Source organism: Scardinius erythrophthalmus (genome assembly GCF_964197995.2).
Source record: "Scardinius erythrophthalmus genome assembly, chromosome: 19".
Taxonomy (NCBI): domain Eukaryota; kingdom Metazoa; phylum Chordata; class Actinopteri; order Cypriniformes; family Leuciscidae; genus Scardinius; species Scardinius erythrophthalmus.
The window spans coordinates 18,424,444-18,442,404 of record NC_138239.1 but is presented as its reverse complement, the minus strand read 5'-3'; the positions used below and the strand labels follow the sequence as shown (position 1 = coordinate 18,442,404).

Genomic DNA, 17,961 nt, shown 5'->3' with positions numbered 1-17,961 from the left:
ACAAAACAAATTTTATTTGTTTGATTGATTGTTTTTCGTGGGCTCTATTAAACATGTTAGATAAACTATTATCTAAAATGAAACATGAACCTAGCAAGTATAGTAGCTACTAGGTTTAAAACAATAAAATGCTCGTATCCCACCTTAAAATGGTCATTTTAGTCTTGCCCACCTCAGATGTCTTCCCATCCTTTTCAATTCAACAATTAAAATCTAACATTAATGTCATAATTGCTCAGGGTGTGAATGTAAAAAAAATGTAATGCACAACCTTGCTAATGCAATAAATACATAAACATGATGGGAAGACAAAAAATATCACTTTCCATTTTCTTCATTTTATTTTTTTGACTGGATTCATCAAACTTGAGCATTCAACTCTGATACCTAAGTTATTGCAAGACATTATTTTGTATTTAAAATTTAATTCAATTTATCATATCAAATATTTTATTTAATATAAAATATTTAATTTAAGTGTATCTATAACTACACACGCAAACTAGCTAGCTCTTGCTAAGTGATATATTAATTTAGACTAAATTCTGAATTATAATATATATATATATATATATATATATATATTTAATATAATATTTTTAATGTATTTCTTTAATAATTCTTATTTTATGTTTTTTATGTTTGTTTTGAAATGTAGCAAAAATAGCATGCCTCATATAAAATTAATGGAAAATGAAATGAATCATATTAAGTTTGACCACCTGAGGTTGATGATCAACATTTTCTAAGGGTTAGGCACTTCTTTTCACTGGCCATTTGTTGTAGAAAAAAAAGTTTTAAAAACGACTTCACGTCAGAGTTTTAGGACCTGTTTTGTTCTGCATTCGTAGAAAGTGTAAAAACAGCATCAGTTCATTCACTATAATGCCTCATTAGTTCATTCACTATAAAGCCCCTTGGTGTAAGCATGTGAAAGGCTTCATAAAATATTTCTGTAACTATTTTTTTTTTTTTTAAATTATTGACAGTGTTTTGTTTGTTTCTGCAGTGAGGCACAGTCAACCATTGTTCTGCTGAGCACATTGAGCACATTTAAGGGAGAGGAGACGTGGAAGAGAGGAAAAGAGGAGAGAGAGAGAGGGTGGCCTTGATGGCAGAGAGCTGGATGTCCCAGTGAGGTCAGGTCGGACGGGAGGTCATGGGGTCGTTTACGCTGGGGAAGGCTGCTTCCCTGGAGCTACTGCTGGACGCCTGCATTCATGCATTTGGTGAGTGAACACTAAAAATAGCAAAACTTTCATTTTGTCCATTATTTGTCCACATTTTATCTGTTAGTGCATCAAGATTTGTTGCTAGATCTTACGTTTATTCAAATTCATGATCATATCAATCACCATAATTCACCACTTTTATAGGTCACAGCTGATCATGCCATTATAGGTTACTTTGATTGTGTATGATTATTAACCCCTGTTTGCTTAATCACAGACAGTTGCTGATTACTATACATAAAATGAATGAACATATTAATGACTCAAATTGATCATTGTCATAGTTTTTTTCTTTTTAATATCTGCTATATTCAAATAGATATATTACTCACATTCTATTTTTTCTTATGTATTATATTATATATATATATATTTAAATTATTATATCTATATTTCTTATAATATTTATCCCTCTTTCTGTTACTGTCTCTCTCTGTTATAGATGATGAAGGAGAGCTGCATGAAAATCAGCTTCCTCGAACCCTTCTGCTGATGCATCGCTGGTATGTGTCCTCCACTGAGCTCGCTGGGAAACTTCTGATTATATATCCTGTGGCAGACCAGTATGAGCGTGTGTGATGTTTCAGTAGATATCCGTTTTTGTGAGTGTGTGCTGTTAGATCTCTCAGTAGATACCAAGAGAGGCATCTCTAAGGAAATGACGCCAGTCCAAGCTTTTCTTAGTCATAATTTCAATTAGTTTAAAAACCCAAGAAATCTATTTTTGTGAAATATTTTACTTGAAAGTGTGCGTCAGCTATCTTTCTTGTAAATAAATGGCACTTGAATGAATGTTATTGTAATGCAATGCCATTCATTAATTGCATAGCTGTCTAGCTCTGTGTGCATACTGTATGTGCGTATACATCCATTCATTCTCCAGCATGTTTAATTCTCCTTGACTCTCTATCACGTATCGTGACTGTCGGGGAGATGACTGCCAGCGGACACGACTGAAGATCTGTTATTTAATGAGGTAAATAAAAACAGCTTCCGTTTAACAAGATAAACAACCCCTTTATTCCCCATGAGTTTCCTCTTCGGAACGATTTAAAGTGTTTATTTGCATTGCTAAGCAACAACCCCGTGGCAGAACATGTTGTGAAGAGGCTATTATTTAGTGTTTTCGTTTTTTTTATTCCCCTTCTGTTCTTCCTCTTTTTCTCCGGAGGCTGCGTGACTGTCGCCTGCGCTCAGCATGAAGAGTGATGATGTCACAAGGACAGGCATCGCTCCTAAAGATGGACGTTTGTCCACAGTGGACATTTTGTGTTTTAGCGCACAACAAAGAATGAATCAGCGTTTTGTCCATCCATTGTTCACAGAGCACATCTCCTCAGGCCACCTTTCTTTTCCTCTCTATTCACATCTGCCTGCCTGTTTTCAGATCTATCGCTCAGCCTTCACCAAAACCAGGATTTGTTTTGAGAATAGACAATGAATCATCTGGGAATCAAAATCTAATTCATTTCTGGGAATAAACAAGGTTTTTAAACAGGTTTTATAATTTTGAAAACTTTTAGACAAATAAATGTAAAATTAATACGCTTTTCTGTAGCTGAAACAGTAGAGCGTTGGCGCTTGCAACGCCAAGGTCATGGGTTCGATTCCCAGGGAAAGCAAGAATTGATAAGAATGTAAATGTGAACCTTGAAATGCAGTCTAAGTCGCTTTGGATAAAAGCGTCTGCCAAATGTATAAGGATATTTAAGATTTCTGCACTATTTCTAGGTCACTAGTAAATAGCATTTAGCCTGGCTCCACCCTCCTACGTACTTCCGCTCAATTTTAATTTTCCTTCAGTACTCCGTCTGGGTTTGCGGTATATTCGTGGGTTTTCTCCGGCCAGATTTTTACCGGTCCAATCAGCGAACAGAGGGAGTGGCTGAGAACGATGACGTTGAGGTCGTGCGCTAGTTTGAGTTGTAGGGTTACATCACGACTAAACGTTAACGATTGGTTATGGCAGATCCAGAGTGGCTCTGGGCAGATCCAATAGTTTTAAACTTCAAAATCGTAAGATTTTGGATTGTAAGTTTTTCTCTCTCAGATATTACACACACACACACACACATGCATTAAAGGTGCATTGCGAAAGTCTCTGAGTTTTTGCAGAACTATGCCCCCTCTGGCGACAAGCGAAACTGCAACCAGAGGTGTGCACGCTCATGACGTCATCCCCAGTCTCAAATTCCGACCCGAATCCTTCTTATTTATTTTACTGTACAGGATTATAGAGGCAATCGCAGTGATCAGAGAAGGGCTCATTCAGCCCATCAGGCAATTGTTTAAGCATGTATGGGTTAGAAAAACGGGTATTTTTAACATGAAATGTTGCGCAATGCACCTTTAATATTGGTAGCAATTGAATCGTCATACATAGCGCAGCTGATTGGTTGCTGTTGCATTAGCGACCAATAAGCTGCAACTCAGCACTCAAATACCAGCAGTGTTGCAGTGTAGCAGTCTTCACCACACTTTCAGAAACCCTCCACCTTCCCAAGCACCACCTCTATAGATCTGCTATGGGGGATATTTCATGTATGTTACAGTTGTGGTCAGAATTATAGTGAATATAACCTTTCATTGAAGTAAAAGAATTGAAAGTGGGAGGGGAATCACATTATGAAATAATTTTTTTTCTCCATAACACGTTGGCCACAATTATTGGCACCCCTAGAATTTTTTTGTTTAGAGTTAAGAGTTAATTTATTTATAAGCATTTATTTCACTTTCAATTCTTTTTCTTCAATGAAAGGTTTTTTGAATGAAAGATCAAAAGGATAAGCAATGCAACATTTTTTTGCCGCCATCTTTGATCATATTTACCAGGGGTGCCACTAATTCTATAATTCCAAATTTGAATGTTTTCTCTGAGAGTTGTCATGACAGAAATAATATAATTAGCAATTTAAATCATTGTATTAAATTAGAAAAAAATTGAAATATACAGTTTTTCTCTAATTTGGTACGAGACGCAAAAGTAAAAATAAACTGTTTGCTCTCTTTCCAATCCGCACGCACTTGTAGTTAGTGTAACCTATCCGTTATCAGTGTAAATTGTTGTGTAAGGTGTTGCATAAAAGTTGAATGCCTTATGACCTTCTGACCCCTGCTCTCATTGGTCTCACAAATATGCACTGGTACACAATGCAAAGACCCTTGGGTTGTTACCTCCTAACTGCATGTTGTCACTCTGACTCATGCTGGGCACACATTCTAGCTGATGTTTATGTCTTAAAAAAAAAAGCAAGAAAAGAAATGTGTTTTCATGTCTCAGTGCCCTTAGTGAGTCCGGCAGTCAAAAACATCTACATAATTTATGATAAACGGCATGCATCTGACATAAATACGCTTCATCCGTTCCTTTCTCCGGGGACTCGGTGAGAGTCACCAAAACAAAAACATCACAAAATGAAGGAGGTCAGTGTTTTGTAAAACTGCATCCTGCTAGGGGAAAGGTAACGTTACTTGATTTTAAAAGTAGCCTTGATATTCACTGGATATTTCCAATCAGCCTGGAGTTGTTGCTGTGTTTCAGGAGGTCTGTGGGAAATCAGCTACTTCCCCACATAAACAAGACCTGTGCATATGAAGCTATGGCTATAAGTCTGGTAGAATTTTCTATATAACATGTGCCATGGTGCTCTACTGATTATTTTATGTTTTGAGACATCTCTTATGCTCTCAAAGTCTGCATTTCTTTGATCAGTAAATGTAATTTATTCCTGTAATGGCAAAGCTGAATTTTGAGCATCATTACTCCAGTCTTCAGTGTCACATGATCCTTCAGAAGTCATTCTAATAGGCTGAATTGGTCCTCAATATACATTAGTTTTATGTTGTTTAATGTTTTGGGCATGTACACAATCTGTCAAATTTGCCCTAATTTGCCAAAATATTGTAGCACATTGGATGCACCATCTTTAAAGGGATAGTTCACTCAAAAATAAAGAATTATCATCACTTACTCACCCTCAAGTTGTTTATGGAAGTCAATGGGTGCCGTCAACTGTCTGGTTACCAACATTCTTCAAAATATCTTCTTTTGTGTTCAACAGAAGAAAGAAATTCATACAGATTTGGAACTACATGAGGGTGAGTAAATGATGACAACATTTACATTTTTAGGTGAACTATCCCTTTAAATTCAACAACAAAAGAGGGAAAAAACAGGAAGCATTTTTTCCTCCCGTTTAAAGGTCATTTTGTAAAATATCCTAACTGTGTAGGATTATATAGTTAGTTGTTTTTATTACTATTATTATTATTATTATTGTATATTAGCATTTAGTGTTTTTTCTTCTTCTTTGTTGTCAGCAACCTAGGATAGACCTGGATTGCATTTTTTGATTCACAACATACCAGTTGAGAACAACAGCTTTAAAATACAATGAAGTGCCATCTAAACACTATGTTGCTGCAAATAAATATGGTAATCCTTGCATCAAAAGTACCATCTTATGCCACCACTGTGCCATGGTGCCACCTCAGTACTTTTTTGTAAGGGTAAGATGAGTTTAATTAACACAGACCAACAAAACAAATGTTTGCCGAGTCGTGAGCTGTTTCTATGTTTTGCATTTGTGGTCCAGACCAACTGTGCTTCAAGGTCACGTTTCCCCACAAGTAAGCACGGTGATAAAGTGTTTGAACATTTTCTCAAGCCTGCAGTTTCGAATGTTACCTGACAACAAACAGAATTAAACATGGCAGCTAGAACAGTGCTGATATAGTAGGAGCTTCTGGTTTAAAACTGATTTACGATGTAAAAAGCAATACATCAATCTGCAGTTACAACATGCAGGTTGCCTTTTTTTTCCTGAAATGACAACAAAATCAAGTGGAGTAGAAAAAAATATATAAAAACATTGTTTTAAATATGGAGAACCATTTGTACACTTTGTACCTGTGTGTATAGGTACTGGATAGCTGAATTCCCTGCCGAGTTTGATCTGGATCTAGGTTTGATCCGTCTTACAGAAGAATTTCGAGATGCAGCCGCTCAGCTGGGTGGAGACGAGCACATTAAACTACTTGACATTTCTACAATGTGAGTGTCGTCGCAACACACAAACACTCACAGTGATCATGCAGATCATTGACTGTCTCATTACTATTGACCTATGTGGCTTTAATCATGACTACCTTTTTGATTGAAATGAAAATACATTGCTATAAATTTAAATGTTACCCTTTTAATAAACTAATGTGCATGTGTTCTAATCACTGATTCCGATTATGTGGAAATGATTGCATAGAGCATTACGTGCTTGTCTTTTGTCACTAATTAACACTAAATGGCACCTTACATTTCCTTCGATTATTTAATGATTTTCTTCTGTGATTATGACAGGTGTCTTGTCGTATCAGGGTAATGAGCGTAAACAAATGTTTTTGTTTGTAGCCTACAGTGTGACTTTACATAGAAGATGTTCCGTTTTCTAATATTACATTCAATTAACATTATTATTGTTATTTTTAGAGAATATTATATAATAATCCGTAAATATAACAGATTTAATGAATTGTTTAGTGATGCACTATAAATGAACATAAAACAGTTAAAACATGTTTGTTCCTTCAGCCCCTCGTATGACTGGATGCGTAAACTGACTCAGCGAAAGAAGCAGGTGAAGAAGGGCAAAGCGTCACTGCTGTTTGATCACCTGGAACCCATTGAGTTGGCCGAACATCTCACCTTCTTAGAGTACAAGTCCATCAGGAGGATATCGGTTAGTGTGCACAGTGGAAATGGAAAAATAGAGTGTTTCTTTCACCTGGGAAAGCCAGCAGCTGTAGAGGACTTACGTCAGTGAAGATAATGCGTGTGTGTGTTTGTTTCTGTGATATAGAAAGAAAACGACTATGCATATGAGAACACACTTTAGTTCTCTTATCAGCTCTGCTGATTTTTTTCCATCGCCCTACATTGTTATTCTTAGCAGCTAACACTCAAGTATTTTTTTTAGTTAACTAGCAAACATCCTTCCTTTATCCATTGCTCCCTTCTAAATCAGTGTTAAGCTTTGGAAAAATAATGTGATAGAAGCTCTTAAAAGCCATGGCATATAAATCAAAAGTAGTTTGTTTTCATTGTGTCTTCCAGTCTTACATTAACAGTTCGCAACATGAGCTTGAATCAACCAATTGTTTATTTAAATTAACCAAACAATTCACTAGAATGAATTGGACTTTCAAAAGCTATATACTGTATGTGAGAGTGGACCATTTAAGGTGAACCAATTCACTAGAATGAATCAGTAAATCATATTTTTATTTATCTATTTTATGTACAAAACACATCTAGTATTTTTACTTTTTATGTTACAGTAACCATACAAACAAATGAATTGGACTTTCCAATTTGACATTCGAGACAGAGAGGGGGCTATTAAAGATGATTCAATTCTCTAAAATAATTTTAACTTTCCAACTGATGACTGTTTAGGATGAACCGATTCACTGGAAAGAATCCAATTGGACTGACCATTTAATTAAACATATTTATACTAATCGATAATGTCGTAAGGTCACCTATACCTTTACTAGTTGCAAAAAGTTACTTGTTACTGGAAAAGTTGTGCCTCTTTGAAACTGCTTCAACTGCTTTCATGTGACATATTGAAAACATGAACTGTTTTCATGTTTCAATGTTGTTAAGTTAGTCAGTTTTTTTTTAAAGTATGAATATGTCTCAATATGTGTATGTCCTCAGTTCACAGATTACCAGAGTTACGTGATTCATGGCTGTCTAGTAGATAACCCCACATTAGAGCGCTCCATCGCTTTGTTTAATGGGATCTCTCAGTGGGTTCAGCTGATGGTTCTCAGTAAACTCACCCCTCAGCACCGAGCAGAGGTCATCAACAAATACATCCATGTCGCACAGGTAACATACATTCATCTTCATGTCTGACAAAGATAGACACATTTAAGTAATACAAATTATTCAGAGAAGCAGATCAGAGATTATCTAACCTATTATCTGTATTTATGAAAGTTTATTAACTTGTTTAATGTAAAGCATTAATGTAATATATAATAACACCAGAGCAAGAAATAAATGAAACGTATGAAAGTAAATCAAAGTACAGGAAATGCAACTAAATGTAACATAATGTAAGGTGATGAAGCTCATGAAAAGATTGAATAACTGATGAGAATAAATGCATCCTGGGCAACACACTGATGCGAGACGCTGTCTGTACGTTGATTTACGCAAATGCGAGACCCTTCACCCAGCAAACTAGTTTCTGTTAGTGTGTTCTGAAAGCAGCTAGATGACATTTCCAGGCCCTTTGATATGTTAATGTCTGCCAGCGAAAGAGTGCGGAACCGCCTGCCTGCTCTCACGCCGCCGGGGGTGTATGAAACGCCTCTATTGTGAAGAGCACCCAGGCATCCCTTCAGTACAAAGCCTGTGCTTTTAGTATATGTTTTAAGGCCTGCTGGGCATGATCCGTGTCAGCTAATAGATGTTAAGTGTCGAGCTGTCGAGTTGCTGGAGCTTCAGTAATAAAGGAGCGCTGTGCTTTTATGAGATCAGCCAGCACTTGTGCAATTATGCTGTAAATGAAAACCATAGATCATATGTGAACTAATGGATCAAAGCTATCTATGCGTCTATCCATCTGTCTGTCTGACGATCTGTCTGTCTCTTTTTGTCTCTTCCAGAAACTGCTCCACCTGCAGAACTTTAATACACTGATGGCTGTGGTCGGGGGTCTGAGTCACAGCTCTATTTCCCGCTTGAAGGAAACTCATTCTCACCTCAGCCCAGAGGTCACCAAGGTGCAACATTCACTGCAAAAACAGCTGTTTAGTTCCTCTAAGAATTATAAAGAAACTATTCACTCCCTTTTCCATAAAGTCAAGTTGTCATTGAAGACCAACTCCCACTGCTGAGGGAGTTGATGTCACGTCACTTTTTGGGAACATTTTAGACATAATCATACGAGAAATACAAGAAAAAGTATTTCTAAAATGGCCCAGAGAAGTGAAACTGGCTGTAAGAAAATGTTTTGTTATAAATATATTTTAGGGTGTAATTTAAGTGTCTAAAAAGCTAGTATATGAGAAATGCACTAAGAAAAAACAAACAAATGGTCAGATGCGATATCTAGAACATATAACAGAAAAGGTTGATTAATTTCAGGAACTGTCATTTTCTCTTGATATTGACAGATCTGGAATGAAATGACAGAGCTGGTTTCGTCAAACGGTAATTACTGTGCTTACCGCAAAGCCTTCAGTGAAAGCGAAGGGTTTAAGATCCCGATCCTAGGCGTTCATCTGAAGGACCTGATCGCCGTGCACGTGGTCTTCCCGGACTGGGTGGAGGATGGGAAAGTGAACATCGTGAAGATGCAGCAGCTGTATCTCACCTTTAATGAGCTGGTGTCCCTGCAGAGTGCTGTGGCTCAGGTGGAGCCCAACATGGACCTGATCTACCTGCTCACTGTGAGTTCAGCTCACACATCTGTGGTCGCAAATCTGCATACACAGTTAAAGTCTGAATTACAGTGGTTTTACCCTCTAGGGAAATTAGTGGTTATAATTTAATTTTATGTCTGTTTGTGTAAAGCTGTCCTTGGATCTGTACTACACAGAGGATGAAATTTATGAGCTGTCCTTGCTCAGAGAACCCCGTAACCCCAAATCTCAGGTAAGATGGCTGTACGGCTGCTGTTCAAAAGAAATTTATATTTTTATTCAGGATGCATTCAATTGATCAAAAGTGGCAAAGAAATTTACAAAAGATTTGTATTTAAAAAGAAATGTTTGTTTTTTTCCCACAAAAAATATTGAGCAGCACAACTGTTTGCAACATTCAGTAATATTAAAAGAAATGTTTCTTTAGCACCAAATTAGCATATTAGAATGATTTCTGAAGGATCAGGAAGGAAGACTGAAAATTCAGCTTTGCCATCACAGGAATAAATTACATTTTAAAATATTCAAATGGAAAACAGTTCAAAATATTATTCATTATTTGATCAAATAAATGCAGCCTTGATGAACATAATTTTTTTTTAAGCATTAAAACCCCAAACATTCAACATGTTTGGGTCATTTAAGTGAAAAATTTCACAAGATTTATCTTTCACTGAAACACATTTGATATTGTGGTCACTAAATATTGACTGGTTTCCTCCTCTCTCAAAGAGTTTTAGCTGGAAAGGGTTTCTTTTGTAAAAAGATTAGCAAAGAACATTATCGATTTTATAACATCCGTGTTTTTCTGCAGCCAACATCTCCAACAACACCCAACAAACCTCTGGCTCCACTGGATTGGGCCTCTGGGGTCACAACCAAACCAGATCCTTCAGTGGTCAACAAACACATCAGGAAGGTCGTGGATGTAAGATATTGTCAACAACAATACTCACAGACATTTATGATATTAAAAACCTTTTCATGTCCTATATAAATGTACAAATGTCACAGATTGTTTTCTAGTTCCATAAAGCCAGGTCAGGCTTTGAATATAAGGGGCTGATTATGTCAAGCATATTTCAGTGACTGCTAACTTCTTCATTCTAAACCATGAATGGTTTATTATTAGATAAATCGGGTTATATGGTAGATTATATCAATGCACATTTCTATGCCACATGCAAAGAATAAGATAATTTAACAGAAGATTTATGTATGTATTTAGCTTTTGCTCATTGCATCACAGTCACTAAATTTGTGTATTCCTGTTTTTTTGTTTGTTTTTTTGCATTTAAAGTCTGTCTTTCGAAACTATGACCACGACCATGACGGATATATATCTCAGGAAGACTTTGAGAGTATCGCAGCAAATTTCCCTTTCCTCGATTCCTTCTGCGTGCTTGATAAAGACCAGTAAGTAGGAAACGCACACACACGAAATGTGTGATTCTTGTAACAAACCCCTGCAGTGCCAAACTGCTAATAGCGTTTCTTGGCGAGAGCTGCTCATAGTCTGTGTCAGTGATCCTTTATAAGCCTGGGCAGAGATTCAGTGATATTGGAGGAGACACATTTTCAGTACATAGTCTCAATTCTGACAGGGTCAATGTAATGTGTATGGAAATTCCTTAAAGGGTTCTTCTCAACCGTGCTAAATTCGTAAGTATGTTTTATCGCTGCAAATGAAGCAGAGCATGGTGCGCAGACTACACAACACCGTGATGTAATATTTAAACAACAGTTATACATTTTTAAAGAGCACTGAAGTGCAGTGTTTTTGTGCATTTTTGAAAATACGGCGTATTTTTGAGCCTGATGCTTTCTGTATCATTGGATAAATGCAAATAGCATGTAAAATGTTTATGTATTTATTTTTAATGCGAGGTTAAAAATGCAGCATGTGTACGGTGTAGCCACTTCAGGACATGCTGCTGCTCAGTGTGGGTTACCTGCAGCACTGTTAAAAGGCTGAAGGTCATGCCTCCCAGCGAAGGACGCACAGCATCAGGCACGCAAAGACTCTCACACACACTCAGAAATTCCCCAGGCGTCCTCTGTGGTTTATCTTAGCAGTACAGCGCTCAAACCGCATTACTGGTGTGTGACTGCATGCATTTCGCCTGAGCTCCTGCGCTCACGCTGGTTCTATTTAGATACTGTAGTACCTCTTGTGACACAGGAAGAGCACTCTAGCAAAGGAAGAGTTGTTGTTGACTGTTTAATGAGCTGCATGGAGGAAATCATGATTATCTCTTTCTGTTTTTGTCCAGGGATGGATTGATCAGTAAGGATGAGATGATGGCGTATTTCCTGCGTGCCAACCCGCTGCTGCAGTGTAAGATGGGTCCTGGGTTTATTCACAACTTCCAGGAGATGACCTACCTGAAGCCAACATTCTGTGAACACTGCGCTGGATTTGTAAGAGCTGATTTTATTAGGCTCATAAAGAACAACAAAATGTACTCCTTTCCTTTCACATCAGCACAGTTGCTAATGTATTTTGTGCAACACTTATGCAAAGATACTCTCTGTGACTAAAGTGCAGTAGAAGTCGTCTGAGGTGTTCAGCAGTGTGACTGTGTGCAAACAAGCACACCTAACAGGAGTTTACCACAACATCACTGAATCATGCAGACAGTGTTTAAAGGTTAATCCAACCTCAACCACAGCGTTTAGCTGTTTCTCACTCCCAAGATTTTTGCCATTGCTTGCAGGCCAAGTGACTGACTGTAAAAATAAATAAACCTACCGTTCAGAAGTTTGTGGTTAGTTACATTTTTATTTTATTTTTAAGAAATTAATACTTTCTATTCATCAAAGAATCCTGAAAAATATATCTTGGTTTCCACAAAAATATTAACGGGATGGTTATAAATAAAAATGATGTCATTAATTACTCAAACCCATTAGACTTTTGTTCATCTTCGGAACACAAATGAAGATCTTTTTGATGAAATCTGAGAGCTTTGTCCCTCCATTGACAGCTACACAACTACCTCTTTGACACTTCAAAAAGTTTGTTAAGAGATCATAAAACTAATCCATATGAACTGAGCAGTAAACGTCTAAATTCAATTTGTTCGTCATATAAAGCAATCGTGTCTTCAGAAAATTTGCACTAAACCGCTCAATTCATCCAAAAGTTTGAAGGGTAGTATATTTCCTCCAGAAAGAGGTACATTGGATAATGTTTTTGAATTATGTAACAAAATATCAAACAAAGTGGAATTTATTTTTTTAAAATATAGTGCAAACACACAGATATAAAACCACATAATATATATTAATAATATATTGTACAAAAAGAAAAAATTCAGTTGACCAAGGTGACATCCAGCCCTACACACACATAAGATTTGTACAAAATTGTGTCTTTCGTAGTAAATGCATCAATTTCCTGTTGGCATAATGCTGAATACTGTGGGATGATGAACTTTAGAGTGAGTGTATACACTACAGTGAGTGTTTAGTCATGGTCACTGCTGTTCAGATTGTTCTGTATTTACACAGATGGTGAGACAGGAATCCGCTGAGTTAACACACACACATTCTTTTAAACAGACTTTCAGACACACACACAAATCCACCTTCTCTCACACTGTATTGCACAGGAAGGGTGCAACGTGTGGAAGTATCCTGTTTATTACACATGGGTCTGTGTACAGAAAACCATGAACTCAAATACAGCATAAACCTGCTGCTTTTGTCCCCAATTCATATTTACTCATATGCTTCTCTCTCTCCGTTTTGTCCTCTTCATGCCCTTCCTCTTCACCCCGTGGTCCATGTTTTCAGCTCTGGGGAATTATTAAACAAGGATACAAGTGCAAAGGTAAAAAGAAATAAATAGAGCAAATCACAATAGATGTTGATGCTTGAACTGGCCACTAATCTTGGAAATTCACTAATAGTTTCTTTTTGCTGTTAAGTTAGTTGATATTAGTGGTTTGTTAAACATTCTAAAACAAACAGATAGAAACATCTGTCTCATCTATAACATCTGTCCCATGCATGTGTGTAATATAAATTTTCAGTACAGTTTTTTGTTGTTGTTCTTATACAGTCTCATATACTGTATATATATACAGTATGTAGGTAAATGCACACTTTGTTAAATTGAATCGTATTGTTTTTAGACTGTGGAGTGAACTGTCATAAACAGTGTCGTGAGCTGCTGGTTTTGGCGTGCCGACGTCTTCCTCGGTCCACATCGCTGGGTAGCGTGTCTCCTGGAGTGCTTACACACAGCTCTTTACCCAGCAGCCCCAACCTGCCCACCTGCAAAGGTGAAAACACACATGTACAGTACATCACCATCTGCTTATCTCAGAGTAAACATTCATAAATGAGGGTGATCTCTCTCTCTCTCTCTCTCTCACACACACACACTCACACATAGACAAAAAAAAAACATTATTTTTGATAATTACTATTTTGCCTCAATTCCATCTTAATATCTTATTAAGAAGCAAAACTGAAAGTGATAGATTTTAAACTTGCTTTGTATTGATACATTATCAGTAGAACAGTACATGTAAATGAACAATGATTACTCGTTCTCCGTGTTTCATGGACCGAGATATTCACTTCCATAAGTCTGATAGCAAAGGGCGGTGGTCACTTCATGGAAGTAGTTTAATCGTTTATGGTCATGTGACCCAGGGTGACAAGTCCTCACTTTATGTGTTTAATGCTTGACTTATGAAGTTAAGAGCAGATCGGGAACACACACACATAAAGCATATTTTAAAAACGTCATTATAAATGTACATTTATTTGGATCATATTAACAGCAATAATAAGATATTCCTGTTGTCGTTGCCTAGCTTTGTCGTGGTAACATTCCATGTGAAGCTGATGAGGAAATTACATGGTCTTTCATTGCTCCCTTCGTCAAGTGCGTTCCAAACGGCTTTACTATGACACACACCGAGTCTCCACTTCAAGGGCTATGCCCTTCGTAGAGAGTCCATTTAAAATGTTGACTACAAACACTGTGGTTTTTCAGATTTTCCGTAATGGCGTTCTCCCCATATTTATGATTCTTTGCACTCTTTGAATTCTTGCATCTGGGAACAAAACAAGTCAACACCTTTACGACTAAAAGTTTGCTAAGAACTATTTTCTGCTTAAGAAAGGCGGTATTTGACTCTGGTCAAGCGTATCTATTGCAGACTGGTAGGAGTGGCCTTGGATGGCAGCATGCCCAGTGCATTATGGTTGTTTAAGTTTTCCCAAAGACTATAGAAATAGAAAGACGGTTCACTCCTATTACTTATGAATAGGAAAAACCACAACTCGAAATATGGCGGAATGGTCCCGCCTTCTAAGTAAAAGAGCCAATCGCCGATTAATGAAGTCATTGCGTCACTGCAGCTGCTGTTAAATCTCCGCTTCCCATATAAACCTGAGACTCGTGCTTCGGACTGCACATGCCCATTGGCTCCTCTAGCCTGAAAAACAAGATTTTTTTAACTCTAATTGATCATAAGAAACAGCATTTATGGGACAGTTTATGTCAGATTTTGTTGCTGATTTGAAATATATAAGTTCGGCAAGCAGTTTTTGAGATTTCAGGATAGATAGGACTTGGTCTTAGAGGCCCCAAATAGCTGCCCGGAGGTGTTGCAAATATAGCCGCCGAGTGAACAGACTTTCCTTAAAAGGGACTTTGGTTTTCCTACCTATTTTGCAAAAGGGAAGACAGCAGCCTTTTTTCTCTGTTTTCTCTAGGGAGGTAGCACAGATTTCATTTTTTCGCCTTTCTACTGTATAGGCAGCCAAGTTTTATTGAAAACCTATTTTGCCAGCGGTGAAGTAACCATTGCTTTCAGAGAAGACTTTTTTTTCTAGTTTTAAACATAAATCAAAATTTAGAGGGAAAAAACATTTGCCAGTCGCGTGAGAAAAATAAACGTAAATCAAGATATATTCTTTGAAATATTTTTTTTCCCTTACACATTTGTGCAATTCAATTTATCTTGTCTTTGGAATGTTTAAATGGAAAACAATACAAAAACATTCTCTTTGCTACCATACTCATACTACTGTCTTGTCATTGCACAGATGATGATGAGGTGTTTACATTCCCTGCTGTGTCGCCATCGTCAAGCTCTGACCTGGAGGGAAAGTCCATCACTCTGATGACCGGTTCAGCCCAGCGCATCTCAGTGCGGCTCCAGAGAGCCACCACCAGTCAGGCAACACAGACAGAACCACTTTGGCCTGAGAACGGCTGGGCTGCCGTTGCTGACAGCGGGTCACACACCTTTCCTAAAATGAGGTACAGGCCACATCGCAAAGCATCCAAGAGCAAAGGCTTTGCCCGCTGGGAGAATGACACACAGAGTTCGGCAGGGACGAGGAACAGCAGGAACTCACAGGAGCACAGCGAAGAGTCACAGCAGAATGGACTCACAGAACAACATATCAACAAAACCAGGACCTCTGAGGTACGGTTGAAAAAAAAAAGCACATTTGAATTAAGAAGAAATGATCCAGTAACTATTTAGAATAGTTAAAAATTCAGTGTGCTGGAAAAACACTTCCCAAAAACATGTTCTATGAGATGACAAAGATGACTCACACTTGTTTGAGCAGGAAGACCTTGTGAATCCCACAAACCACCTTCTTGTTTCACTGCTTTTAATTCATCCATCACTTCTTGCCTCTCTCAAGGCCTTGGAACATCTTGAAACTTCGCTCAGCCATTGCCATGGAAACACCAAGGTTCTGCGGTCTGGCCTCTTCTCACGTCGCTCTAGAGATAATCTTGATCAGAGGCCGCAGGGCCGAGAGCACCTCAACACTAACACTGATGGGCATACATATGGAGTAGCACTAAGGCTCTAGGCTGTTATTTTAGGACGTGGCAGACACCTTGTTTTGGGTTAAAATGCAGAGCGTATGTGTGACCCGGATTGTGTTGCCATGTTTGTTAAATTCAGATATTCTCTGTGTTATTTATAGAACGGGCTTTAAAAAAGCCAGGGTCACTTGACACACAGGGATTAAACCGCTGACGCACCTGTCAGGGTTACAATGTAGAATTTATTTTTTAGGTGAGCAGTTTATGGATACGCATGTTTTATTATGTTTAGCATGTTGGTTTGGTTTTTAACCTTTTTAGGTGAAAATATAAAACAATAATGATAATAATTGTAGTTTTTAATTATTTTTAATATTTTTTTGTACCAGATATGGATTTATTTACAATTAAAACTAACAAATTTATTTTAGAATAAAATTAGAAAAATGTCATGATCCTTCAGAAATCCTTCTAATATGCTGATTGTGCTTAAGACACATTTCTTATTATTATGAATGATAAGATGATCAAATAATCAAAACCATGATCCGTTATTTCAAGGGTTCTCTGATGAATGGAAAGTTCAAAAGAACAGCATGGATTTAATATGGAATTTTTTTTACATCATAAATGTCTTAACTGTCAACTTTGATCAATTTAATGCATTCTTGCTAAATAAAAAAATATTAATTTATAAAAAATATAAAAAAAATGCTGTTAGTGTATGCTGTTGAACAAACAGTATTTACCAGACAAATGTTTATTTTCTGAAGATCCACTGTTCTCATAGTTGAAGAAAACCCAGTAATAGAATGTCTGATTTATTTATTATTATTTTTTACATTTTCTTAAGAAAGTGCGATTGCCACTTGCCTTGCCACAGAAGTGGCCTCCATGATTCTAGAATGGTTGCCAGGGCATTGCTATGCTATCGCTAGGGTGTTCAGTGTGGTTACTAGGTGTTTGTTTACTTCCCGAAGTCACAGAGATCCCAAATCCATATTGAAATTTTAACACTATTTATTTTTCGGGTGTCTTCATGATCTTCCACTGTGTTTTCAGATCAGCTGACTTGACCGCTCTGTGGGCCCATGCAGGACACCCTGGAGTCTGTCAGGACCACGGCCCAGAGGGCTCTCCTCTCTAGGGGGCGTGCTGAGGTGCCTAATGCCTCCAGTGGATCAGGAATAGGGCCACTGTTTCTACAGCCGCAGCAATAGAGGGGTGGCAAGCAACCCGTTGACTAAACTGGGGGAAGGGTTGCATCAAAGGAAAGGTCTCGGACTAAACAGAGAGTGACTGTGCTGTGCTGTCCTGTGTATCAGACTGTAGCAGACAGGTTGGAAACCTAACGGAGAATCACTGGAAGAAGCTGATGTGATGGATGCATCAGCATCATAATAGATGTGTGAGAAAGAGTATTTAAGGAATGCCATTGACGTGGTTTCAACGCACGCTCTGGTTTTCGTTCTCCAAAAACAC

At 37.6% G+C, this 17,961-nt stretch overlaps 1 protein-coding gene across 1 annotated transcript; it reads left to right on the top strand.

Moving 5' to 3' along the window:
- The first annotated feature begins 1,028 nt into the window (after positions 1-1,028).
- On the top strand, positions 1,029-17,673 carry rasgrp3 (RAS guanyl releasing protein 3 (calcium and DAG-regulated)). Its single transcript, XM_081347647.1, has 16 exons — positions 1,029-1,229; positions 1,675-1,777; positions 2,146-2,208; positions 6,154-6,285; positions 6,820-6,967; positions 7,951-8,124; positions 8,910-9,026; positions 9,420-9,695; positions 9,820-9,900; positions 10,483-10,596; positions 10,969-11,084; positions 11,942-12,089; positions 13,467-13,503; positions 13,808-13,957; positions 15,738-16,123; positions 17,542-17,673. Exons 1-16 carry the CDS (start codon positions 1,160-1,162, stop codon positions 17,548-17,550), a joined length of 2,124 nt encoding a protein of 707 aa, XP_081203773.1. The 5' UTR covers positions 1,029-1,159; the 3' UTR covers positions 17,551-17,673.
- Positions 17,674-17,961: the final 288 nt, after the last annotated feature.